Genomic DNA, 27,862 nt, shown 5'->3' with positions numbered 1-27,862 from the left:
ATCTTGAGTTTGTTCTATTGAGCCTTTGCTTATTGAAGGATAAATTTCCGTTCATAATACCTTTACATGACTACTCTGACGGATAATACTGTTAAGCATTGACATGTCTTGTAATTACTTCATAGCTCATGTCTCTTCACAAAACACGGTAGATGTAAGTGATTATCGTCATAATTGGTACGCTAATTTCACTATCTCATACCACATCGATTAGGTATATCCATGACTACTTGTTCTCACTAAATCAATAACTTCTTTAGAATGTAGTTGTTAGCATATTTACACATTTCTCCGTTGATGCTTGATAAGTAATTGGCACGACTTTTAATTATTCCTTTCTTTTTAATCAGAATGATGAACCAATCATCTCTTTAGTCATCATATCACATATTTGTGTATTTCATCTTCAATACATGTCTTCTAATTGTGGTCCCTCTCACTGCATCATGTTTAGCTCATATGTGACATCCATATAAGGAGCTCAGCAAAAAAACAATACTTGTTGAAGACATATATACTTCTTAATTCACTATTATTTTGTGATATGGTGGCAACTTAGATTACTTGTATTAAAAATTATCACTGCTCTTTTAGGACAACTCTCACCCTATCGGTGCTCGTGCTTATCATTTGCCGCTGATTGGATACTTCCCTCAAAGATTTTTCCCTTAATGTTGGGGACTCAGGTGCTCTTCTTCCACCAGGGTGATTACCATATACACCTAAGACACCTTGTCAAACTCTCTTTCCTTCCAGAGGCCATTCGCCAAATTGTTCCTGTCATTGAAGCTTGTGCTCTCCTTGCACTCCAGTGGTGGGAGGACAAAACTGTCAACACCTTCCATGAAATGAAACGGTTTCATGCTTTTTATTTCTGTGGCATTGTCTTGGAGAGTACTGTGATATTTCATATGGTGTTGTTCTAAAACTCCATCGTCTAGCTCATTTGATTTTTGGGCTCTGCTGCAGTTTTTGATGTGGTGTTTGTTTCTATATTTGGTCACCACGCTGTGTGGGAAAGTGATTACCATCAATCTTGCAGTCCTCCATGTTCCTTAAAGAATCATCCGATATGGATAGTCTTCATTTAAAAATGAATGCTACTATCACAAGTGTTATTGTGCGATCTTGCTTATAATTGTAATATTATTCCATATGTAAATGCCTGCCTCATGAAATTCGCTTTATGCTAATTTATCCTCACGAAACAATCTAGAGACTCAAAACCACGTTTTCAGTTAGTATTCTCTATGATGCATGTTAGCATTGGCAGATGATGCAGTATTGGACCCAGATACAATACTTCTCTCTAATCAAATGCTCATAACAAGGATTCCTGATAGTATTTGGATACAACCCCACAGCCAGCCTTTCACATTGGAGAAAAATTATGTCACCCGCTAACAACTTCCTAGTGGTTATCATTCCAGGCTTCACTGTTAAAGTCAAATTCACAAAGTTTCACACATGTTGAGTGACCGAACTGAATAAAAAAATAGAAGCAATTAAGGACGTGATTTGGTTTAGAGTTCTATTAAATTACTCGTCCTTTCTTATTCATCTCAAATCATGTCAGAATTCAGCATTTCTTGTCTTAACATGTTTCATGAGCTTACCTGCTCTCCTATGTCATGCAATTCCTGATGATGTGTACTCCTATATTCCCCTAGTGTATTGGGTGTGTCGCTCGCTGCCCTTTATGACTTCCACAGGCTTTGACTCTGTTTAATTTTTAACCTATGCATGAATACTCTTCTCTGCCGGTGGACTTGTGTGGATAATTGTTTCCACTGCAATCGCTGAGTCTTTATTAAATGTTCCATGCTGCTTACTATCAATTTATTATTCTTCATTCAATAATTTTGTGTGCTTCTTATTTGACACAAATTCTTCTCTTACATTTATAGTTTGGCTCTGATACCATGTTAATATTTATAGATCGTTTTCTGCAAATGTACTAATATTACAGTTTACCAATTTAATTGATATCTTCCAAATGCAGATTTGAGGACTCATAAATATGAGAGAAGACATGTCTCATCTATAGTTAATCATCATTAGTTAGTGTGTATATATATATATATATATATATATATTTATCTAATGATGATTTACCATCAATAATGGATCTCATGATCTAATCAATCTGACTGTAACTACAAACTTAACAGTACTGACCTCAACAAAACTTTGCAAGACAAGAGGAGGTAGAAATTGAAGCTCAATGTTTTACAAAAAACAAAAAACAAAATAAGAGTTAATATCTTAACAGTTATGCTGGTTAGAATGATTTTAAGCTAGTTTGAGGATTAGAACTTACAAATACTTCTAGTTTGTTTCTAATCCTATGGGCTACCAAAAAGCTTATTTTTTCTTCACCCAAGACACTATGAAGCGCTGTTCTAACTTTAAGTTCTTAACCTATGAACATGGCCACTTTATCAGAGTGGCATTTTATTCTTAAATTTTCCCCATCCTTGTTTTCTCACACAATGAATGAACGAACGAATACGCTTTTTTCCTTCTTTCCATAATTTTTCCAACACTGGGAATCAGAACAATTTTTCAAGAAGGCAGGGCCTGCCGTTTGATGACCATGCCTGTACAGGCACATTTCATGAATTATGGAGTTTTTGGAATTTGGCTAAGTTTGACTCTGATCAGGGAGCAAGGGATTCATACATGTACTGAGATTTCTCTTTTTTATTTTGTATGCAAGGTTGTCATATGTCGACACCATGCATTCCTCCATCACAATTTGCAATGCTACTTTGTTCACACTTCCATTGTAAATATTTGTATGCTCTTTTCACTTTTAAAATTATATTCACTTCTAAAATAAAATACATATACCTTTTCAAATAAATCAACACTGTTTAATCTTGCCTTACTGTGCCAAGCCAGTTCAATCAACCTGGTTTCTACACTATATCTTGCCTCACTGTGCCAAGTCAGTTGAATCAACCTGGTTTGCCCATATTTTCATTTATTGTGTGCCAATTATTGAAAACCATATTTTTAGGATTAGTTCATTTCTTGTACACCTTTGGTGCACCACGTGATCCAGATTTGAAATGTCACTGGTGTTTGAGTCTTCATCCTTTGGGTTCACTTGTTTAATACCATGGAGGAAAGCACCCCATTGGTTCTTGAGTAGTTTTAGCATGGATATTGTAATCTGCACATAAACCAGATGGCATTACGATTTCTTGAATATGACATGATACAATACATATCTTAATAAAATTATTTCGCTTCATTGAATCGTTCTTAACAAGCCGAAGTGAGAAACATTGTTTTGTAATAAATGATTAATTGGCATTTCTGAGTCCTTGAATAAGTCTATCAAAATAGCCTTAGTAAATGACCTAGTTTAATCCAAATGAATACTTCTGAGGTTCCAACCAAATGCCGATGGCGGCAGCATAATAAAATTGCGAAGAGATCCACTTGGTAAGCCTGCAAAGTTGGTGGCACAAGGTGGGATTTAGTAGTCTCTCTTGTCCTTAATAACCTCGCTTATTGTGCCCCAGCCCCCATATGATGGAAATTAATTAGACAGCATTTTAAATTTATACAACTGACTTATTTGTTGACTTTATAGAGTGGACTGTTGCAAATAATTTAACAAACCATTGAAGCTGGCAGGGCCATTTTTTATGATAAAAAAAATATACCTGTAGGTGCTGTTATGTTTTTGATTGAGAAGTTAATATCTGCTATTCTGAATTAAGTCATCTGCACTTTGAAGTATCACTGGGGAATACAGGATTCATTCATTTTTTTGGAGACAATTTTACAACATTATAACAATGTACTATACAACCAAAAAATTTCACCTCGGTAAACTAAAACAGAGACAACTTACTAATGTATAGCTGATAGTCTCCCTGACATGGTTGAGCAAGTTAAAATTGAAAATTATTATTTGTGCTGTTCCAAAATTTCAATTAACATTGAGAAAATAATTAACTGCCGCTGACAATTTTGGGAAGAAAGTTTACCTTATTAATTAATAACAAGGAGATATTAATTAATAACAAGGAGATAAAAGGAAATGCCCTGAAGCCTTTAGGAGGAAAATATGAAGTTTGGTTTGATATTTTCTGCCATACAGAAATTACATGCATCAAATGCCTAGACACAATGATGAAAATTAGTTTAGTTAGATAAAAATTCTCTGCAGGCAAAATAACTATTTTATAGGACTCCTGGGAATAATTTTGGAAATCGAAACATTTGGAACATTAGTATTTGTGGTCGAAAACCCAAATGGCCAACCCAAGAAGGGAATTCAGCAGGTACAAAAAAATGTGTTAGTATTCGAGAAGCAACAACAATCCATTGCTGAATTCCCTTTCTTCCACAATCAAAGATATATTTGTTATTCATCCTGAAAGTAAATCCATTTTCTTTGCAAGCTTTTTCTTTGAATTATAGCTTCAATTAACCAATTCTTGTATTTAACTGTCTTACACTTTTCATTTGATGATGCATATCCATCCAATCATCCAGTGCATTAATGGCCAGTTGTTGATTCTAAATGGTTGTTGTCTATTGAACTTGTAGTCCATTGGTTTGTTGTTAATCCATGCTCAATAAATCTCACAACCAATATCCTGTTAAGGCTTTTCTGCAATCTGTTGCAGACGTATGCATGACATGTTTTTTCGCACATGGTGACACATTATTTACAGATTATGCAAATTTTGAGATTATATTGGAGTACTAAGGCATGCATAGAGCTAGTTGATTATATCTTTTGCACATTTCACTAGATAAGTTAGGGCTAATTCTTGTAGATTCTCAGATGCTTGGCTTGCATTAAAGTTTTCAATTATAAATGGCCAAATTTGTTGTGTAATACAGAAGAAATGAAGCAAGAATATTTTACAACTTTTTATGGAATATATTGCAGTCCATTCTATCTATTCAATTTCTATTACAGGGAGGCAATTGAGTTGGAGAAAACATATAAACATCATTGAGTTCTGGAAAGAAATTTCACTCGTTTGGAACTTTGTTTTCTATTCATTTTAATCCTGTTTGTTCTGTCTTTGGATAAGTTTTAACATATCCTGGTAAAATACTTTAGGTTCCATAAGTTTGAAATTACTTTTTATTGCATCTTCTTTAAGGAATCTTGTTTTAGGATTTAGAACTATTTCTTCATTTATTTTGTTTTCATATTGATTTTTTTGTTCTCTAATGCTTTCCTCCTTTTCCTTTACAGTTCTGTTTTGAAAGAAAGCAATGCCAGCTCTGACTAGTTTCTTTGTTTGAACAGCAATATGGTGCTATCAGAACCTTGTACACAGCATGCAAACATCGTGGTTTTGTAATGATATCGTACTATGATATTCGTGCTGCTCGAAGTGCAATGCGTGCGCTTCAAAGCAAGCCACTGAGAAGAAGGAAACTTGATATTCATTTCTCCATCCCGAAGGTATACTTGTGATAATGATAATATCAATTTTAATTGAAAATCTATACATAAATTAATCTACCAAATTTCTTTATAAGAAGTATTTCATAATAGATTATGCCCAACTCTGTTGCACAAAAAATACAAATGAAGTATCAAATTTTGTTGTAAAAAGCCAATGCAGAGTTAAATATAAGAAACATTATAAGAATTGGGTCTAAACAAAATAATAAATGACATACACCTGTGTCCACACACACACAAATTTCCTTGTATGGACCATGTGCCATGGCATTTCTGGGATGGGGATGACAGTTTTTCTCAACGTGCTACCAAAATTAAAGTTTACACGTACTCACACACATAGACACAGACACTCACATATATGTAAACGTATGTATGCATGTAAATATATAATCATTGATTCAAGTGTTGCAGAAATAATTTTTTTTATTGTTTTCATTATGACAAAAGACTCTAAGCCAACAAAAGTATAAATCTCTCTCTCTCTCTCTCTCTCACACACACACACACACACACACGCGCGCGCGCGCACACACACGCACACACACATGCACGCACGCTCACACACACACGCGCATGCACATGCACACACACACACACACACACACACACACACACACACACACACACACACACAGACACAGAGTATCATATAGATTTTAAAAAGTACAGTATTAAGTACAGCTATGCCTCATTGGGGCTATCAATAACAAAATTGGCCTCTTGACCAAGTTGTGACTCATTCAATGAGACTCCAGCAAAATATCTTTTGCATAAAGGGCACAAAATTTAATATAGAGCTTATAGTTGACAATGAAATGTTAATTGTCAAATCCTAAATATTAAAGATTAATCAATAAAATTTACACCATAGCAGCATTACTTGGAATTGGGATTGAATTGACAAATCAAAAGTAGGAATGGAATTTGACTACAGAATTAATGAGAAGGAACATAGGACAAAAATGCCTGAAACATACTGTGAGTGAATGAAAAACCATTTAATAGAAGCATGTGTCAAAACTATCATGAACAAGAAAAATAGTATATCTGTTTTTACAGAATTTGGAAAGTCTTTTCCCAGCAATGGACTGTGGACTAATGACTCTTGTTCTCATGTTATGAGGCTTGTGCAACTACATTCTTCTTATCATGAACTGGTTTTTTTACAAATGTATTATTGATTCATTCACCCATATTTCCATTGGCAATCAAAGGGTCATACGGTCTTGATATCTCATTTATTCATCAAAGTCCTAGGTAGCTAGTTGCATAATTAACATTTAAAACAATAACATGTTTTTTGTCTTAGCACTTTTTATGTGCTGGTTGTAAAAGGGACATCCTAGAGTAGAGTTTAGAAGCTTTCCCAAAAATAGATTGTCTATCAAGGTCAGGGCCCTATTAAATATCATTACTTAACACATATTCTTCTGTCAGGAAAGAAAATGCTTCTGCACTATCAAAAAGCATTTCTGAAGCCCAAGAAGGGTAGGGTGATGGTGCAGAAAAGTTTCTGATGCCAATGCAGCATCTGTAATTGGGAGACCCTTCCAATTGCTTAGCTGTCAGAGAATGCAATGCTGCAGGGCTTTAATTTTGTACTAAGATTAATTTCAAATTTTTAGCACTTTTGTGCTTATTGTTTGGTTCCACATATTTGTTTAAGCTCAGATTGTAATGGACACCCAGGAATGCCCAAAAGCTGAACCAAGGCTGAAAATCATATTAATGCTGAGAATGCTGCAATCAATTACAAAGAGATGTATTCCAAAGGCCAAACTCTAAGGGAATGACGTTTAGAATGTTACAACAGAGAATGAACGTCCTCTATTGCAAAAAGAAAGGAGTGTGATTCACACATCTAAGCTCTTATCAAATGCAAGTCATAACCATCCGATGAACAGCAATGAAACTTTTAGCCCTATTTATCCTTTTCTTCACCCTTCTGGAAGAAACTAAACATTAATTAATTGCAAGAGCTAGAAGCTTCTTCTTCCAATAATTAATGCATAGCCCAGAAATTCCTCCCTGGCAATAACTAATTAAATCACGAGAGGCTTTCATCCTTCCAATAATTAATACATGCTCTAGAAGCTACTCTCTTGTAAATAATTAAATTAATTAAATACAAAGTCACCTATAATTTTTAATTGAATGACTTTATAAGAAATTAATTTAATTTCTTCTTATCCTCCACTTAGACTTTGGAAAACGTGAGAGCTAAAAGATGGGATCGTTACAAATCCGCCCTCTTTGAAATTGCTTGTCCTCAAGCAATTAAGTAACATAATGAACTCCAACCTCCACCTGGATCCCAATTGAAGTAATGTGTGATATCCATATGGACATTAAACAAACTGCAAATGAACATCATTAAGACCAACCGTATGTCTTGCAAGTTAGCTCCCAAAACTTGTGCTGATGAAGTATAAGTTTGAATGTCACCAGAAGGCAGCTCCATAGAAGATCTATGAAACCTCTTCTTCCCAATTGCTGCAACACAAAACTGAATCTTTGTAGATGGTGAAAGCAAAGCCCAACTCCACTCAGGTGAATGATCAACATCAGCCTCAAACATTAGATTGTCATAAGACAATGTTGAATCCATGTTGAACATAGTACTATCCCAAGAGTGAACATTAACACTTTGTTGATCAATAGTATAGTATGACTCTATCACTATATTGCTCACCTCATTACCAATAACAAGTGTACTATCATCAGAGCACACATCTACAATTGCATGCATATTGCCAAACTCCTCGTTGGATGGTTCAACTGACATAGAAGTGGCTGCTGATATGATAGTATCCTTGCATTCTTCTAATCCCACATCGATGGACTCCATATCACCAGCATCATAGCTAGGTGGCTCTATATGTGTCTCGATCCCACCTGAGAAATCAACTACCTTCTGCTCTGGAGCAACATACAAATCGTCAATGTTGATGCCCATCTTTCTAGCCATAAGTTGCAACATCATATCCATTCACCTATTCTGCTCCTGTTGCATCATATCCATTCGCCTATTTTGCTCTTGTTGCATCCGCTGCCCCTCCTCTAATGTATCCAATAATCTGAATATTACATTTTTTTGATTTGGACTGATATACATTTTGTCAAACACTTTTCCCTCTATCTGGCTATCTATAAGACCTCCATAGGATGGCAGGATTTATAGCTCTGATACCACTGTAATGGACACTCAGGAATGCCCAAAAGCTGAACCAAGGCTGAAAATTATATTAATGCTGAGAATGCTGCAGTCAATTACAAAGAGATGTATTCCAAAGGCCAAACCCTAAGGGAATGACCTCTAGAATGTTACAACAGAGAATGAATGTCCTCTATTGCCAAAAGAAAAGAGTGTGATTCACACATCTAAGCTCTTATCAAATGCAAGTCATAATCATCCGATGATCAGCAATGAAACTTTCAGTCCTTTTTATCCTTTTCTTCATCCTTTTGGAAGGAACTAAACATTAATTAATTGCAAGAGCTAGAAGCTTCTCCTTCCAATAATTAATGCATACCCCAGAAATTCCTCCTTGGCAATAATTAATTAAATCACGAGAGGCTTTCATCCTTCCAATAATTAATACATGCTCTAGAAGCTACTCCCTTGTAAATAATTAAATTAATTAAATACAAAGTCACCTATAATTTTTAATTGAATGACTTTATAAGAAATTAATTTAATTTCTTCTTATCCTCCACTTAGACTTTGGAGAACGTGAGAGCTAAAAGATGGGATCATTACACAGATTAATTGAACGAATCATGGATTTCTTTTTATCAGGGTATCCAGTTCATAGACGAGAACTTTTTTGGCTTCTACAATAATTTCTGTAACATTTTATACTAAGTCTGTAATGATATTTTATATTAATTCAAAGTATCCCATTGATAAAATTAGAGCAGAGAAAATGTAACCAGCATTTAAAATTTTAGAGTGACACTAAAACGATGTTGGTTTTCTTGTGATTTCATTTATTTGTTTTGTTTGATTATCTCCTCATGCTAGTCAAGATCAAGTTGGTAGCTGAAAAAATTCCCTTTTTGAACAATCCAGTCCTTCAGAAAGGGTTAGCTTGTAGGTGCAATACTGAAACACCTCTTGATGATTATATTGCTACTCTCACTAGCACCTAGTTGGCCTTGTAAACTGATTAGTGCTGTACACCCCACTTTGTTGTAGACTATCCTAATCTTGGCTTTGCTCAATTTCTGACCTTCCAAGTGACTAGGAGCATTTTCATGGCTTAGGCTGCTACTTCTCTGAAAACTTGTGACCTTGCCAGATTATGTCATAAAATGATCTTTTGGCCTTTTAAACAGTCATAAATAGCTAGCTTGTTCCCTTGTGGCCTATATATGATCCAAACCCCCTTCATCTGAGAATACTAATTATTTGCATCCCAATGTCCTAGATTGAATTCACAAATTACCATTTGATCATTCATCATCCTTTTGGCTCCTAGGGCTTTTGGTGAAAGTGATCTTTCTCCATCTTTAGCTTGATCTCTCTTCCTTTGGGTAGAATCTTCTAGCTGAGCATCTAGAGAAATTGTTGACTATTTCTTCATCTATCGGATTTTGCATCCTTTTTGGCAGACATGGTATCCTCCGTACAAAAATGCACTTTTGAAAATGCAGAAAACACAATGGACATATACAAATATTTCAGTGTTTGGTCTTCATGATCTGCATCCCCTGCGCTATAAATCCACAAAAACTCTAATAAATGGGTGTGTTTTGAGCAGTTGTAGGCATTTCTGAATTATTTTCTTTGCTGTTTAGCGCATTCTGTCTGGAGATTAGTGAGCGCTCTTTTTGTCAGCTGCCTTTAAGTTGAGGATTTTCTTACTTGGACCATGGGAGGGTCTTGCTTCACTTGTTTCTTGGTAGAGAAACTACGGGGGCTCCATGATAACAAGGAGAAACATTATTTTATATATGCGAGGATAGATTTTCTTTGGCATTCATATCAAGTAATAAAGCTTATCCCTAGTTGCTAGATTTACTAATGATGTTGTAGAATTTTGTTTTGAGCATTGCGATTAAATTAGTTGTAAATTTAATTGTCAAAGCATAAAAAATAGACTAGTAGAACCTAATCTTAATCATTAGGAGCAGACAGCAGAAAACTGGAATTGTCCCAAACTCCCTATTACTTATGCTGAACTCTGAACTCTATGTGTAGTCATAGGAATTTGAATGATCTGCCTTTGTCTCACTATGGACACACAACATCTATAATAGTCACACAAGCCTGTAAGAGTGGTTATTTAAATGGCTAAATGATTAGTGAGATTATTCCAGTACTTTGCGGAGCAAAGCTACCTTGCCTTTGTTTTCAAGGGCATTCACAAATAACCTTTCATGCAGTTATTATGAGCCTTATTAGCTCATTTGACTATGGGCATCATGTTGTGACCACATAAAAGTTAACTGTCATCTTGGACAACTTTTGAGAAGTCATTTTAAGATTTATAATCATGATTACAAATGATCCAATGCAATACCTAAACTATTTACTATTTTTTCTAAATCTGATTTGCCACTTCTAGGGTATTAAAATTTTGAGTAAGAAGGCTTATTTGTGTAGAGTTGGTGAGCCTCTCTTCTGCTACAAACATGGCACCTTTCCTTACAGATGGAGGCAACATTGTATAAAGTCCATTTTCATTTTTGTTTTGCAATGACATTAGGTTGCAAATGGTAACTGGCTTTGAGCATAGAAATTAGAAATCTGATTAATTTTCCTGGGTTTGCAAATAAGACATCTTATAAAAGTAAAAATAGTGGCTTTTAAGCTTATTAGCTTAACTGTACTTTTCTTGGAATATTGATGGAGATATGAAATTATATACCAGTTTTGAGTATGTAATTGGTCAAAAATTCTTTTAATGCAGTTCATTTCTCTTGATATTCTATTTATCCTTTTCAATGATTTTTTTTAACTTAATTATTGCAAAGATAAATATCCCTATACACCAGACATGCTTGATTCCAAGGTCCGCAAGGAAGACTCCTGGTTCTTGACCTTTATTTCTATACAGAGCAATATGATGTTTGTTGAGCTCCTGTACAAGATGCAGTTATTTTCGTTAAGCACTAATAATTTTAAAAAATGTCATTATGATACAAATGACAAAGAGATCAAACCCCAATGTTGCAAAATTTCAATTAAGTGAAGAGTGCACATAGGCAGATTTTTATGCTACTTGACATCTGTAGATAACATTTTACTTATGAACGCAGCAAACATGACTAGTAAATGTTAGAGCAGTCAGTGAATAAAGAACTTAGGTAATACAAAATATGAATATATGGTAATTAGCTGTTGCTCACCTACTTTCTACTGGTGGGGTGTAGCAATCTCAATTCCATAGGATGGTTCTGCTAATTGTCTGCTAAGGCTTTTGTTCAAACTTTCTACTTTCTAGCAATTATGAGATTAATACACCATATGTGCTATGATATTATTTTTTTAAATATTCATTTCCTGATGTATTACCAGGACAATCCCTCAGATAAGGATGTGAATCAAGGAACTCTAGTTGTATTTAACCTGGATGCATCAGTTTCAAATGATGAGCTCCGTCAAATATTTGGTGCTTATGGAGAAGTCAAAGAGGTGAACTACTGATTTTGAAAATGATTTCAAGTGTACGTTTGAGATCCTCATCATGGAAATAGTATCATTGCTAATCGTCATGTAAAAAACAGATAAGGGAGACCCCCCACAAGCGACACCACAAATTTATTGAGTTCTATGATGTAAGGGCAGCTGAGGCAGCGCTTAGGAATTTAAACAGGAGTGATATTGCTGGGAAGCGCATTAAGCTTGAACCTAGTCGTCCCGGAGGAGCAAGACGGAGGTATAAAGCTAAGAATTGGAACCCTGCATTTTTTCTGTTTTGTGAATAGCTGTTTGATAAATGTAGTTGAGGATGTACAACAAATAAGGCAAGCTGTATTGGACTGGCCAGTAGTAAAAATTTAGGCCGAGCACTGCGGCAGCGTTTTTTCTTGCTAACTTAGGAATTCATATTTGTGTTACGTCAAAGCATTAATTTAATAAATGGATTCTGGTAAAGAACTGGAGGTATATTTTATAGGTTTCACTTTTCAAGATCATGAATATTTTATTTTGATAATGTACAAACTATTGGGTGAAACCCACCAAGTATAGACATATCTTGTAAGCCGAGCTCATTGGTATCAGCTAAGGGATCCTTCATGTTATTCAGATTTCTTTTTCCTCAGAAAATACAGAGTCTATTACAGTAGTACTCTGAATTATAGGAAATCTTTTGGCTAAGAAGCCATGGCTAGGGGTCATCATATTCATTATGACACCTTTGGAAATTACACCCAGTTTTTTCTGGCAGTGGCTTGCTTAGCACCTACCCACATAATCAACCCAGGAGTAATCCCAGCAAGGTTTGAAACGTCATGGCGATCTCTCCTGCCTCACTGTTACAGCATGGCTACTTGATGATACTGAACAGTCTGTTAATATTAGTTGAGCATTCTAATTAGTTCAGCTAAAGGACTACTTAAATATTCAATGCTACTATTTATCTTGATTGACCTTTTTTTTTTAATATGTAGAATGTTTGGGGTTTTTATACATTTTTTTCTTAATTTGCACCGCCCTTGCATAAATCTCTCATTTTTTCTCAAAATTTTAAGTTGAAGATGACCAACAGAAATTTTGAAGGCCATAGTCAGATCTATAGAAATTTAATAGAGAACATTTAACTTAGCATGCTGACCATGGAGTGCATGCTTTTGCACTTTCTTTGGGAGAAATATTGGTTAAAATACCACTTTGAAGTATACTGTTGATAATACAGACCATGTAACACGTTTATTTGACGGATCTTGTGCTCGTCTCAAAGTATGAAAGAGCTAAATTTGTTTATGTTTTACTTATTTTATTATTACTTAAGAGTAATTGGCAAGTCTTTCTTCTTCCATTATCATTCTCAATTTGAACTAGAATTTCTCTTCTCAAACTTATTATACAAATATGACTATCAACCTCAGTGATGCACTATGCAGTTTATATGAAATTATTGGAATTGCATTAACCTTTTGCAATAGGGTCTTATCCTATCATGATTGCTGTGACTTGCAAACATTTTGATTCTGCATATATTTGTAGCCTACTTTGGGTATGAATATATACAATTTCCATGCTGGTTTTGTTTCCAGAATGGTTATTATGTAATTTCCCCATGTTATTTCGTCCCTAGAGGGTAGAAGTCATTTTGAAGATTTGCCTGTGAACAGAAAACTCAGGTATCAGCAAATTTTGCTTTTGATATTGGAATGTGTAATACACCTGTATATATAGAAGGAAACAAAAGTATCAATTCAGTCTGATGATTTCTATTTTGAGAAGTATTTCTTGAGGATCAGATGTATCGACTCCCACACTTCAATGCATAGCTGGCCATAAATTAAATCAATATGCCTAATACTTCTTATTTCAATCAAAACTAAACCCACCTGTTTTATTTGGCCTTAGCAGTTTGGCCATAATTTATTTTATAGTTTTCCGTTCATTTGTTAGATTGAGGATGACTGTAGTTGAGAACTTGAGAGTTTGAAAAGAGCTCTTTCACAGTTGGTCTGTAATTTTTATATCAATGTCTCTCATAGCAGACCTTGTGACTTATAGTAATAATTTGTGAAAACATAAATGGAAACAATACTAACAAAATGTTCTCTACATAATAACTTTGAAAAAAGGATAAATTTATAAGAACTTAATGTTTTTAACCATGATAAGAAAAGTTACACATGTAGTCTATTATTCCTCTTAGACGAACTAATGGTATCTATATCAGTAATCTGATATATACCTATCATGTTTATTGAAATTTTCTGATTAAGACAATAAATGAATTTCACATTTTCCCTTAAAAACATTCCAGCCATTATCTCATTCGCATCCTTTCATTAATTTGGAGGCAGAACTCACTGCTAAAATCAATTAAGAATTTGAAATAAGTTCATCTAAAGCTAAGCTATGGGCTTTCTCTACATTGATGCCAATACAATGAATTGGATGCTTTGCAAATCTTATCCAAATTAATTTTCTCTGTCCTACGTTATGAATTTAATTGTTGTTATGGGTTTAAGTTGAGTCCTTAACAATGGCCACAAAAGTTCAAGAATCGCTTGTTTCATTTTGAAACAAAGAAGTGACAAGATCTATGTAGATATTTTGACATTTTATTATCAACATTAGAAGCTGCACAGATTAGCATTATTCACTGGCATGCCTTTTGGCATGTAAAATTTTGATAAGGCAAGGTCGAATGAATTGTTAGATGCTGTATAGTGTAACATATCATATCATGGAAAAGTGAGTGATCCATGGGGAGTTTACTTGGGCAGGATGAGTTGTGGGACAACTTTCCCATTATTTAGCACGTGTCCTGTTTGTTTCTGTAAGTTATTATTCTATTTGGTTGGCATGTCAAGAAGTATATCTTCCTATTGAACATTGGCTTTTATTAATATCAGTTCACTTTTAACTTTTATCTAAAGAAAGTGTATCTTCCTATTGAATGTTAAAACACACATTTTACAGGTACACACACCTCACAGATTTTACAGTCACACATAAATGTTTTACAGAAAGAATAAAGAGTAAAAAAATGGTAGTATTGTACTTTGATTTTTTGTTGCCCTTGTTGCATGCTTCATGTGTTTGAAGTGCCTATAAAATCTGTGAATTACATTTCATAAGTGTGTGTTCTAGGGAGAGCTCAATTCGGTAGAGTGGATTCTGGAATGGAACTTATGTTCTTTAGCTCGTCTTAATTTCTGTGGGCTATCGCTCTATATTAGCCAGACTGGAGAAAATCATATTATAATTTATGTAATCTTTTGATGAGATGTTAGCATTTACTTGCATCAGTTCAATGCTTTTATTTGTATGTATTGTATGGAAAACCATGGTGGTAATGCTCTTTGATTTTGCTTTATCCTTGGTCCATGCTTCATGTGTTTAAGAATGCTTGTGAATCTGTGAATTTTCCAGCTTGATGCAACAACTAAGCCAAGAACTGGAACAAGATGAAACTCGAAATTTCCGGCAGCAAATTGGTTCTCCATTGACCAGTTCACCTCCAGGTTAGTTTCTATTTAGATGGGTTTTTAACTAGGAAAATATTGGAAACAATTCTCTTCTTTCTGTATTCATTTCATTAGTGAGTACATAAGTGGAAACAAATGTTCATGATATTCTTTAGCCTAATCATTAATGTGTAGAGATTTAAGAAATTCTCTAATGCAAAGTTGCTTGATGTGAGACCAGGGATCTCAAGATGTAGTTTTCAAGGCAACAAGACTAGATTGAAAACATTATTGTTTGTAAATGCTCGTTTTAAGAAATTAGAAGAATCCATGTCCAGTTGGATCTTTTTCTCGGATCTGTTTCTCATAGCTTGTTTGAATTTTATTATTTAATCATTGTCTAGCATATTTCCTATCCCATGTGTTTTTCTGTATGCATATTTGATATGATCAGTTTTCAGATGGCTGATAATATAAATGACCAAAGAGCTAGATTCAGTTATTTCCTCAAAATATAAACTACTAATTTGGTTTTTCTTCAAAATATAAACTACTAATCTGTCGTGACTATCAATTGTTACTTCATACAAACAGGAAGCTGGGCACATTTCAGCAGTCCCAGTGATAGTGGCTCTTTCCACAACATAAGTCATTCACCAGGTGTTGGAATGAATTCTGCAATAAACAAGCCCCTGCCAGGATTGGCTGCAATCTTGCCACCCTTGGTGTCCCCTTCTGCCAAAGTTGGAGCTATTGGCAATGAGCTGAGAAGATCTAATCAGATAGATCCAATCTCATCGGTAAACAATCTGGGGAATGGAAGCCAATTCCACCATCCACATTCTTTTCCAGAGAAAAATGGTTCTATGATGCAGGTCATTCATTATAATTCGTCTGGAACTGGAACAGTACTGGCAAACTCCACTTCTTTTGGACCTCATGAAGGTGATAATTTCTTGTGATCCGTGATAATTTCTTGTGATCCTGAGCCTAGAAGATACTCTGCTTTACACTGTGACCATATGGTGTATCCCGTACCATAAATTAGTTCTGTATCCACTTTCATGACCTCATTGAATAAGAGAGTGATACCATGTAATGAGTAATCATATTTCCTTTCCTAAATGTTAATATAAAAAGGCTGAAGGGAGTTGTATAACTTAGTTATCTAGATTTAAAGTTTAAATTAATATATTTGTCATATTCATTTGTTTTATGTTTAAATAATATTTTTCTAAATCTTGTGGTATTATGCAAATCACGGAGGCTTACAATTTCTACATAATATAACCATTATTCTTTGCAATCATCTGCAGGAATAGGCATTCCCAACTCTGGATCATTTGGTCACCCAACTTCAAGCTCTGGAGGAATCAGTACTTTGTCAGGCACACAATTTTTATGGGGTAGCCCAACCCCTTATTCTCATCAGATACAGAATTCACCATGGTCCACGCCATCTCTAGGGCACTCATTTAATACAGGTTCTCTTCCTCAGCAACAAGGTTATTCTTATAGCAGGAGGCAGGGGTCCTATATAAATTCTGTTGTATCATCACACCATCATCATGTTGGCTCTGCTCCCTCAGGGGATCCTTCACACCTTGGTTATTTCACAGATTCACCTGATGCATCCTTTATGAATCCCAGATCCCTTGGAGGCATGGGTATAAGTGGTGGAAATGGGAGTCCTATGTTAAGTATGGGCGGGCACAGTGCTGCAAATGCTGGAATTGGAATTACAAACACCATGGCAGAAAATGGGTCCCCAAGTTTGGGGATGATGTCTCCCCAGCATCATATGGGTCACATGTTTTTCAGAGGTGGGTTTCTAGGACCAATGAATGCTGCTGGAGATGGGCTGAATGACCGAGGAAGAACTAGGCGTGCTGATAACAGTACAAGTCAAATAGATAATAAGAAGCAATATCAACTTGACTTGGATAAAATTATGCGACGTGAAGATAACCGTACAACACTAATGATAAAAAACATCCCAAATAAGTAAGTTGTGTTTCAAAACTCTACTCTTTGAGCATCTTTGATTATTATCTCAGGGCAATATTTACTGGACTAGTATTCAATTGAGAATAAAAAATATATTGTGCTCTACAAAATTCTTTCATGGTTTATTTGTACTGTTTATAGGGGTACCTTGGATTCTGTTGTTATTTTTATTTGATGGGTGCTACTGATTAGAATGGTATACTTGAAGTAGAATCCCTAGCAGAGCAATTTTCAAATTCCATCTATCTAAAGAGATTTATCTGTGCTTTTCAACTGACATATTTCACTCTTGATTGCTAGGTATACTTCTAAGATGCTTTTGGCAGCTATTGATGAAAACCATCGTGGGACATATGATTTTCTCTACTTGCCTATCGATTTTAAGGTAAAAGTATATAAACAATTGAAGTAGTGTGTAAACTGCTTTACTTTCTCTCTTCCAACATTTAATCAAAGGCTTAAGGATAACATGGTTTTTATGTTGATAGTGACACATTTGTACTCCATAGCTAACATTTTTTTTGTCTGTGTGCAGAATAAATGCAATGTTGGTTATGCATTTATAAATATGATTTCTCCGGCTAATATCATTCCTTTCTATGAGGTTTGTTTTATCCTATTGATTTTTAGACGACTTAGAACAATATTTCTTCATTCTTTTCTCTTACATTTTTTTTAAACGTGCACTTTAGTCTTTTAAATCCTAAATAAAAATCTACTTCCATCTGACATGGATATCATAATGGTCATACTGTCATAGCAATTCAAGGCTACGCATTATGTTTCTGTATCTTTTAGCTTTACTATCTATCAATGGAATATTAATTTGAATTTAATTGCATGTGCCACTTGCAACTTTGAATGGGCCTAACTTTTGAGAGTTTGATGGTTTGGTCGAAGATCAGCTTTTTTTCCCTCTAGATTAGTCATTGGAATTTAAATAAGGCTAAACTTTTGAGAGTTGATTTTAGCCCAGTTGATTTGTTCAAATATGAGCTTTTTTTCTCTCTATGTTATTCGTTTGAATTTTAGTTAGTTTATTCTTAAATTCCTCTGAATGCATCCATCCAATGTAGAGTAGTGCTAATGCAATTCTGGAAGAGCTTTCAACAGCAGTATTTTATTGTCTGCAGGCATTCAACGGAAAGAAGTGGGAGAAGTTCAATAGTGAAAAGGTTGCTTCTCTAGCATATGCTCGGATACAAGGAAAAGCTGCTCTTGTAACACATTTTCAAAATTCCAGCCTGATGAATGAGGATAAGCGATGCCGACCCATTCTTTTTCACTCTGAGGGACCAGAGGCTGGGGATCAGGTAATCTTAGATCATCCCATGAAATTGAATTGCATGACATCCAACTATTTCTTTGAGTATGAACCTCAACAAAAAATCTGAAGATTGTTTGAATGGTTCATGTTCAGGAGCCATTTCCATTGACTGCTAACCTCAAAGTTCATCCAAATGAGGGCTCTACCAATGCAGGCCACCCTTTTAGTCCAACAAGAAGTGGGAACAGCTGTGATGATGTATTGACACCCACACATGTTGATGATACTACTTCCAGTACAGGGGAAGAAAAATATTGATACCTTTACCATCAACTAAGTTATATATAAAATAAGGCAGGAATGCCAAAATCTGTCATTTGATATCCTTCCGTATCCAAATGTATACAAGAAGAGCGCCTCTTAAGTTAAACATGCCGCAGGCTGTACATTCAAACCATTTTTTGTTTACTACCACAGTGGCCATATTTTGTAGCAGAAGATGCTCCAGATGTGAGCCTCTGTGGTCCTGATTTATGTCTTTGGTCTTGTCAGTTGTGTAATTATTGTATGGGCAAGCTTTGGTGGTATATCATAGCAGCTGAAGGATTTGAAAAGAAGTTTGATTCTTTTGTCGAATCCAGCCTGAAAAAGTGTATAGAAGTGAGAGGTCCAAGTTGCTTATTTGGTGGAATATGTTGCCATTGCCATGCTAGTTATAGAGGTCAAATTTGATATTTAGTATTTATCTCATCTATTTGACTGAAGGCAGTAGACCATCCAAATTTCATCGATTGCTATGGATACAAAAACTTCACCTCAATCAGGTGTGATGGATATTTTGTAAATAGATGGTCATCCAAGTCACTCCAATACGTGTAAATGGGTGATTTGTTTGTCCATTTTTTAGTCAAGTTTGTTGAAAAAGTTTCCAATTTACTCTCATTCAAGGGAGGGATTTGGATTAATTTATGTATTTACATATTTAAGTGAGGCCTTTCAAGGCAGAAAATTTATCCCTTGCAAAGTGCAGAGCATGGGAATCCTGTTCATCTGTTCAATGTTCATAAGACATTCTTCAAAACGTTGATGTGCTTTCATCGAGTGTTAATCCAAGAAAATTAATAATATGGTACATGATAATTATAATATATGCATTTATATTTGTTTTTATGTTAGTTGAATCAGATTACATAACCTGTAAGCTTCTGTACTTTTTGGCTGACACGAAACCTTTTTCACTTGCATGTGACAAGGTGTGACATCTCAAGTTTATTCGGGATTGTAGTGTGAAATATTATTTGAGAAGGGAATTTCTATATTCTTGTTTATACCGCCATTTGAAAATTTGTAACTCATGCAACATGATTTTTACAATTGGAGCTCTCAATATCGGTACTTTACAGATGTAAAGTTTAGCATCTTGAGATACCAGAACTGTAATGTAGAAGGGAAGTTTGAAAATTTATTCTAATGAGACATGGAAAATTTAAATGCATGCAAGCAGCAAAACTACCATATAGGTATTTTTGAGGAGTAAATTCTAAGACGAGTTAAAGAGGGGTTGATGAACATCTAATCTATAGAGCGCACTCGATGCGACTAATGAGATTGGCCAAAACAGCTTTTCTCCGAATGAGATTGAATTAAACTACCTGAATCTGAGCTTAAGAGGCGACACGCCATAAATTGTATATTTCAAGCACAAATAATTTATTTTCAGTTTTTACCAAATTTGGCACACACATTAAATGGTACTTTAAAAGTCCTCCTTTTACATATGGAGGTGATACCAATCCTCAGAAGTAATTTCCTGAAGCAAATATTGACCATACCTACAACAATAGAAAACATCATCTTAAATAGACAATATGCTAAAGCAAGGAGCTAATCGAAGGGAAAAACTAAATGACTCAATCGAAGTTAAATGGACAATATGCTAAAGCAAGGAGCTAATCGAAGGGAAAAACTAAATGACTATTAGACTTCATGTATTCAACAATCTCCCATTTGAAGTCTAATGGGAGAAGTCTAATGACTACTTCAACAATTTAGAGACTTTACCCTGCATTGTTTCCTTATTGTCACACCTTGATTATGCTGAAAAAAGTCTGACAAAACTCAAATTTCTCTCTTGGAATAATCTTCGAATGTATCAGCTGGATTTACTTTAGTATCAATCTCCTTGACTTGCAACTAGCCCTCTTCAAGTATACTTTGGATGAAATGAAACCACGTCTCAATGCATTTTGTATGATTGGAAAAACCAACATTCTTGACCAAGTGAATAATACTGTTGCTATTGCAACAAAAATTTGAACCATGTTTGCAATCTAATTCACCAAACAATCATTCAACCATATTATTTCTGTCTCCTTCAATGAGAGTGATATATTCAATCTTTATTGTAGTAAGTGCACTCATTTCTTCCAGTTTGGAAACTAAATTGATCACTGCCTATGCAAACAACAAACACATAACTAAGAGTTGACCTGTATTTGTCTAAATCACCAACCATACTAGAGTCAATAAATCCTCACAATGAAGCATCATTCTCACTAAAACAAAAACACAATACATAATCAATGTTAGAATATTTAGAATAACCAAGAGGGGGAGGGGGTTGAATCAGTTAGCCTCAGCTTCAGATGTACTAATTCATCTTTTAATAACTTCAAACAATTTATTCAAACACATAAAATCACTCTATCTATATAACAACTCATCAACAACTTAATATATTCATTCATCAATTTACTCTTTGTTCAGTATAGGCCGACCAATAGTAAAGAGCATGCATCACACCTATAATATTGACACATATATGATACCATGATTTAATGTGGAAACTTAATTTGGGAAAAACCACCAAGTAACATGCTACCACTTTTCACTCTTATGAAGTGAGCTTAGTTAAGAGCCAACCTTGTCAAAGGTTACAAAACACACTGTTAGGTGTGAGTCTGTTAGGAGGGGCCTGGTTAAAGGACTTTGGATCATTCCATTAGAATGTCTTCTTGATTAAAGGATTAACAAAATGACTGTTAGGTCAACCTTGATTAAAAGATTCTAACTGCCACAATGGTTAAAAAGTAACAACAGGTTTTTGATCTATCAAGATACTATTCATTTTGCAAATTTAGATCTCCATTCGGCTCATTTGTTGGTTCATTGACCAGACCTCATTATCATCTCCTTCTCTGCTTTGCTTGACAACCCTTCAAGCAATCACACTTCACCAATATTTTTACTTCTCCTCTGCTACTCTAGTCTTCACAGGTTCTCCTCAAAATTGCCTATCAACAATGAAACAACCTTATAAAACATCTCTTATGCCTCTTTAAATAGATAGTTATGATATTTTGTCGCTTAAACATCATTGTAGATCTTAAGGTTAGGTCAGATTCAACGAATCTATCTATCATTTTGTCCTATTCATTTCTTGATACTTGTAGAAACTTCTCTTCAAATCCTTGCTTTTGATCGCATAAAAAACTCAATTCGTGCATTTAATCCGCCAACTCATCAATCCTAACCATCCATGCATTTTGACTAATCCAAAAATTCAACTATGTTGACCTTAAACTTTGATTATTTCAGAAACTATACTTTTGCTGACACTCGATCATTATTGTGTTCTTTTGCTCGGTTGTCACTATGTACCTTGATCTCTATTGTTCTATCTCACTTGGTCTTCAGTACGCTCGATCGCTACTACATTTTCTTCTTCATCTTGCCTAGTCATAACTATCAGTCGACTAATACTGTTTACTTGACCAACTCTTAAGTTCCTTAATCTTCTGCTTCATTGGCCTTCATTGACCAACCATAGTTCACTAGGCTTTATTTGTGTTTCTCATCTAAGCATCAACTCAACTGTCTTCTTCGCTTCATACGATGATTAATCAATAGATTATCTTGTCAAAAACTAACTGATCAAGTGCCCAATGTAATTCCAATATACTTGCTCCTCTTCACTCAACAACTTCACTAGTTCATCTAGTTATCTCTTTTTTCAAATCCTCTTCATCAATCAACTGATATGACACTATACACTGTACACGTAAGATTACTAATTGTGGATGAATGTAGAATGACTATCATTTCTTCTTGTTTCTCGTATTTTGGACGTGGTAGAGGATATAAAAAAGTGATTTATATTTTCTATTGACTTTGCTATACTTCCATATAAATTGGTAAAATGAATAATTATATATAGGAAAAGAAATGTTCATGACTGGTGTAAATTGATCATAATAGAATTACTTGGGTCAATGACGTAAATGCCTAAGTTTGTATTGTTGTTATGACCTTGTGAGAAATATATTTCCCCTTGCTATGTAAACTAATATAAAATATTGTTCAAATTCTATTGCATCATGCTACCCTTAGGTCTTGTATCAAGGTGTTTGTCTCAATACCATCCTTGTGAGATACATGCATATTATGATATTGTAACTAGTGATAGTGAATTTTAGTGTGAGTTAGTAAAACCCTTCATTTAGGAAGGCTCTAAGTGATTAAATGATTGGTCATTATGTGTCAATGTCACTACAAAATTACCTTGTGTATAATTATAATATAGGTTATGCACACATGGTTGTAGAAATTATGTAGTAACTTTGTTTCCTAACCATAGTGAGTAAAGAACCCTTGTAGAGTTCCATAAGTGACATGTGTTCACTAAATTTGTGCTCCTAATGACCTTCTCATGCGTGTTAAGTATTAATTATGTGAATGTGGCAAAATTTTATCCTTATCAAATGTGTTACATAATGGAATAGTTGTGTTGTCTTGCATTTTGTCACCACAAAATGTCGCTAACAGTATGAAACTTTTCAACATAGTTTCACTTTTCTTTGAGATTAGTTAATTATTTAATTGGTTAGGATTGATCAGTCGATTGACCCAATATACTTAATGAACTCTTTTATTGAAGGCTTTCACTAAGTCTTTTTTCTTTTTCTTTTTCTTAAAGCCCATCCTTGATTTTTGAAGCCTTCAATGTCTTTTTTTTCATTAAGTGTTTGTTTGTTAGTTTTTGGTCTTTTGGTTTTGTTCAAATCATTGCTTTTAGTTTTCTCTTCGTTTTGATATATCTTAGAGCCTAATCAGACTTGGCAGTCGAAAAATATGACCATTTAAGTGCCCAAAAGGTGGACTCTCCAGATGCAATTGCATAATTAAAAATATTATGTTATATTTTAGTTTTGACATTCAATTTTTGAAAACTATAACATAAATTCACTTTGTGTTATGTTTGTACATTACTTTATCACTTAAATTTATCATTTAAGTAATTATGGAGCACTTTATGTTATATTTTTAAGTTGAGTTGCTTTTTAATTTTCACTTAAGTGACTTTAAATTTATTTTTGAGTTACTTCATGTTTTATTTCAAAACATCTAAGTTAAATACTACTTTTTTATTAGTATTTGCACATTATATATTTATTATATTGTGCAAATGTTATTTTTGACCCAATTAAGTGATATTTCCTTAAAAATCAATTAAATATGTGTTTAATTGATCACTTAAGTTGTGCAAATACAACTTTCAACCCATTTACATGTTTACATTCAAAGGCCCCCCAAGAATGAGATTTGCACTAGAAAGGTCTTTTTAAATGCTTAAGCCAAGTTAAAGTCAAGTTTTTAAAACATGTGATTGGTCTCCAAGAGTGTGATTTGCATCAAAAGACTCTAATACATGTAAATGCATTGTTTTTAAAACATGTAAAGGGGTCCCAAAAGTGCATTTCCTCCTTCCCATTTACAAGCTTTTTTAAAACATGTAATGGAGCCTAGAGAGTGTGATTTGCCCCTTGACTCCATATACATGTTATTTAAAACATGCAAAAGCACTTGGAGAGTGTGATTTGCATAGAGAGCAAAAAGACTTGCATTTAAAAAATTCAAAGTCTCTTATAGAATGTAGTTTTTTCATTCCATTACATGTATTTGTATCTTGAAACCTTGATTTTACCTCCAAGAGAAAAAAAACGTCCATGTTCTTGGCCTCCAAGGGCACATTTTTTATGGTAATGCCCATATTTGTTCATTCCAAGGCATGAAATCTATCTTATAAGGGGCGTTTTTGCATTTCCTTGCATATTCATGCATTTTCTGTCCACATTTTTGCATCTTGTTGACAAATACGATCCATTTCTTGGCCTTTGAAAATCACGTTTTGGCAAAAAACACTTAGATTGTGAGATTTCCAGTTCATTTTTTGCATCTATGGGAGGCATTTTGGGCTTCTGATGCATATTATTGTTATTGGAAATCACATTTTTGCATTCTCTTGCAAAAAATATTTTATGTTATTGCATCTGGAGACCACATTTTTGCTAAAAACATCCAAAAATAAGGTATTTTCTACAAATGTTTAAGTTTTGAGATCATATTTTTGGGCATTTGCATATACAAAGCCATCATTTGCAAACATTGAAAAGGTCAAAGAAGTTGCTTGAATGTTCGAATTTGGAGGAGAAATATTCTTTCAAACCTATTAATCTTCCACATTTGGCTCTTTGTTCACCAAGTAAGTGAATTTTTTGATCCTTCGCTATTTCATTGCATATTTTGGTTCATTCTTGTACATTTGTCCAAAGATAATGCATGTATTTTTCAAATCTTCTTTAAATAAAATGAAAACTTTCATTTTCAAGTGCTTGGAATTTCCCCAAATTCCAATTTCGAATTGGTATAGGAAAGCAACTTGGTATTTGTCATGCTTGAGTAAAAACACAAAGGTATGTTTATTTTTATTTTTATTTTTGTAGTTTTGTTTTCTCCTTTTGAAAAGCTAAGGTTCTTATCCAAGAATCCAAGAGCATTCTTCACCATTCCATTTCCCACCTTTTTGTGCAATTACATCACACCATTTCATATTCCACCAACACATGCCAAAGCACATTGCATATATTTTCTAATATATGCAAATAGGTCCATTCACATTCACATGCAATCTCATTCTCCATCTGTATTTGCATGTAACTACCTCCATATCCACTTACATGTCATTCCATCTTCCAAACCTAATTACATGTTTACCTCAAGTAATAATTACATGTAAATCTAGAGAACCAAAATTTGGTAAAAGGTCACACTTTTAAATATGAAATTCGTCATTGGCATGCATCATATGCATACCAACTTGCATTCTTGGCCATACCCACAAAAGATCATCTTTGTCCACATGCAATCCACCCTTGGGAGTATGATTTTGGACCTTTTCACCCAAATACATATGCTTGATTCACTTCTTACCATCATATGTGTTCCATAAGTATCTAATCCATACTTTGAACACTCACCCCTTATGGATTTGTCATTGTAACTCAAATCCCAAAGTTTTCATGGATCCAATCCCATTGGAAGATGCTTTCATCTTCATGTTGCGATGTACTCTTCAAGATATGTTAGAAGTTCTTCAAATAATAGAGACATCTTGTTTAAAAGATATGCTTTGATTCTTAGGAAGCAGTAATTCATTTGATTTCCATTTTCCTAATGGTTGTCCAAGAACTTGGTTCATGTGGGAATGCACCAAAAAAAGAGATTTAAAGGTGTTGATGGAAAGTTTTTCCGATTTTACATCTAGACACCATCGAGAAGGTTTTCAAAGTGTCAAAGACTCTAGAATGTGCCAATCTACAAAGAAGAATTTAGGACAACTCAAATGAGAAAAAGCTTGGTCATATCAAGTTTTCAAATGACAATGGACAATTCATCAAAGATCGTCAGAGGCTATCAAAAGAAACAACACCATGATTATCAATGTGAATTTAGTGACACAAATTATAGGAACTCCCAATCTTGTGATCATCCAAGATTGCATTATCAAGTACAATGCCTTTGTTGATAATCTATAGGATTGATTCTTTCAGAGTCAACAACATCAAAATTTTCTTCAAGTGTTTTTATGTTTATAGTAGGAGAGAATGAGTTGCATGAAATCATGCAATTACATGTAATTTGATTGCATTTCTTTGTGACATGTTATCCAATAATTTCTCTCACCTAGTTTGATCAGGTCAAAGTTGGTTGAGTTTCTCCCACTTTTTCCTCCCCTTTTTTCTTATCCCCTTTTCCTATATAAAGAAGTGCCCCCTCATTGTAAAAATCATCTTTTTTTGTATGCAAGAAAGTTCTACCAAACTTATATAAGCATAACTTTGATTGCGTAGTACCAATTTGGGAGAAAAGTGAATAAAGGAAGAAATTAGATTCAAAGCTTTGACTGGTAGCAATTGTGATAGAGAAAATTAAAAACTTTGACTGTAATTTGTGCCTATTGTCTTTAACTCATTATTATTGTGTGTTCAATAATAGAGCATAGCGGGTTAAGAAGCAATCATAGTCAAAGCTTTGACTAGGAGCGATTGTGGTGATACATAGATTAGAAGCTTTGACTATAGCTTGTATTTCTATATCAAATTCATGAAAAATAGTTAGAATTTCCCTACTTCTGGAAGTCTTTATGCTCCAATGGTAGAGGTTTATCTTATAGAATAGAAATCATCTACTTTTGGAAGTCTTAGCGCCCCAATGGTAGTCATTTTCTTATAAATTAGACAAACATGGCTTAGAGCCAAACTGATATGCTTTTAATCAACCTTTGAGTTGATGTTAGTTTATTGGTATCACCGTTTCTAGCTATTAGATAGAAGTTTAGTTTAGAGATTTAATCTTTCCCATTACTCAGTCCATGGGTAAGTGGATTCTTTCTTGAAAGAAAAGATGAAAGAATATTGGTAACACCCCTTAGAGAATCTCTCAACTTCTTGCTGACCTTGATTTGATCCAACACTGAGAAGGGAGAGCCTTCCATTTAATGTAGGAGAGACCTGGTCGTATATGTTGTGGCTGGTCTACCTATTTTGCGACTGGATTTTAACAAAAAATGTTAGTTGCAAAATATCCACCCAATACTTATTGGCAACTCTGCTAGGGACATGACACACCTTTGAGAGCCTCATGCTTGAGTGTCCTTTTTCATTGTAATATTATTCATTGTAATTGTTTCATGCATT

At 34.4% G+C, this 27,862-nt stretch overlaps 1 protein-coding gene across 2 annotated transcripts in view; it reads left to right on the top strand.

The window, feature by feature from the left end:
* The window catches only part of LOC149543057 (protein MEI2-like 2), a 34,554-nt gene extending 14,579 nt beyond the window's left edge, over positions 1–19,975 (top strand). For both annotated transcript variants that reach the window (XM_089797983.1, XM_089797984.1), the window contains exons 5-14: positions 5,288–5,446; positions 11,976–12,092; positions 12,185–12,336; positions 15,519–15,610; positions 16,148–16,498; positions 16,870–17,557; positions 17,861–17,945; positions 18,096–18,164; positions 18,694–18,873; positions 18,981–19,975. In XM_089797983.1, coding sequence (XP_089654109.1) covers positions 5,288–5,446; positions 11,976–12,092; positions 12,185–12,336; positions 15,519–15,610; positions 16,148–16,498; positions 16,870–17,557; positions 17,861–17,945; positions 18,096–18,164; positions 18,694–18,873; positions 18,981–19,145 — 2,058 coding nt within the window. In that variant the 3' untranslated portion in view covers positions 19,146–19,975. The remainder of the gene's footprint in view (positions 1–5,287; positions 5,447–11,975; positions 12,093–12,184; positions 12,337–15,518; positions 15,611–16,147; positions 16,499–16,869; positions 17,558–17,860; positions 17,946–18,095; positions 18,165–18,693; positions 18,874–18,980) is intronic.
* The last annotated feature ends 7,887 nt before the right edge of the window (positions 19,976–27,862 follow it).

Source organism: Cupressus sempervirens, chromosome 8 (assembly GCF_028749045.1).
Source record: "Cupressus sempervirens isolate cs-2001-9-10 chromosome 8, ASM2874904v1, whole genome shotgun sequence".
In the NCBI taxonomy this organism is placed as follows: Eukaryota; Viridiplantae; Streptophyta; class Pinopsida; order Cupressales; family Cupressaceae; genus Cupressus; species Cupressus sempervirens.
This window is presented reverse-complemented; position numbering and strand designations above follow the sequence as displayed.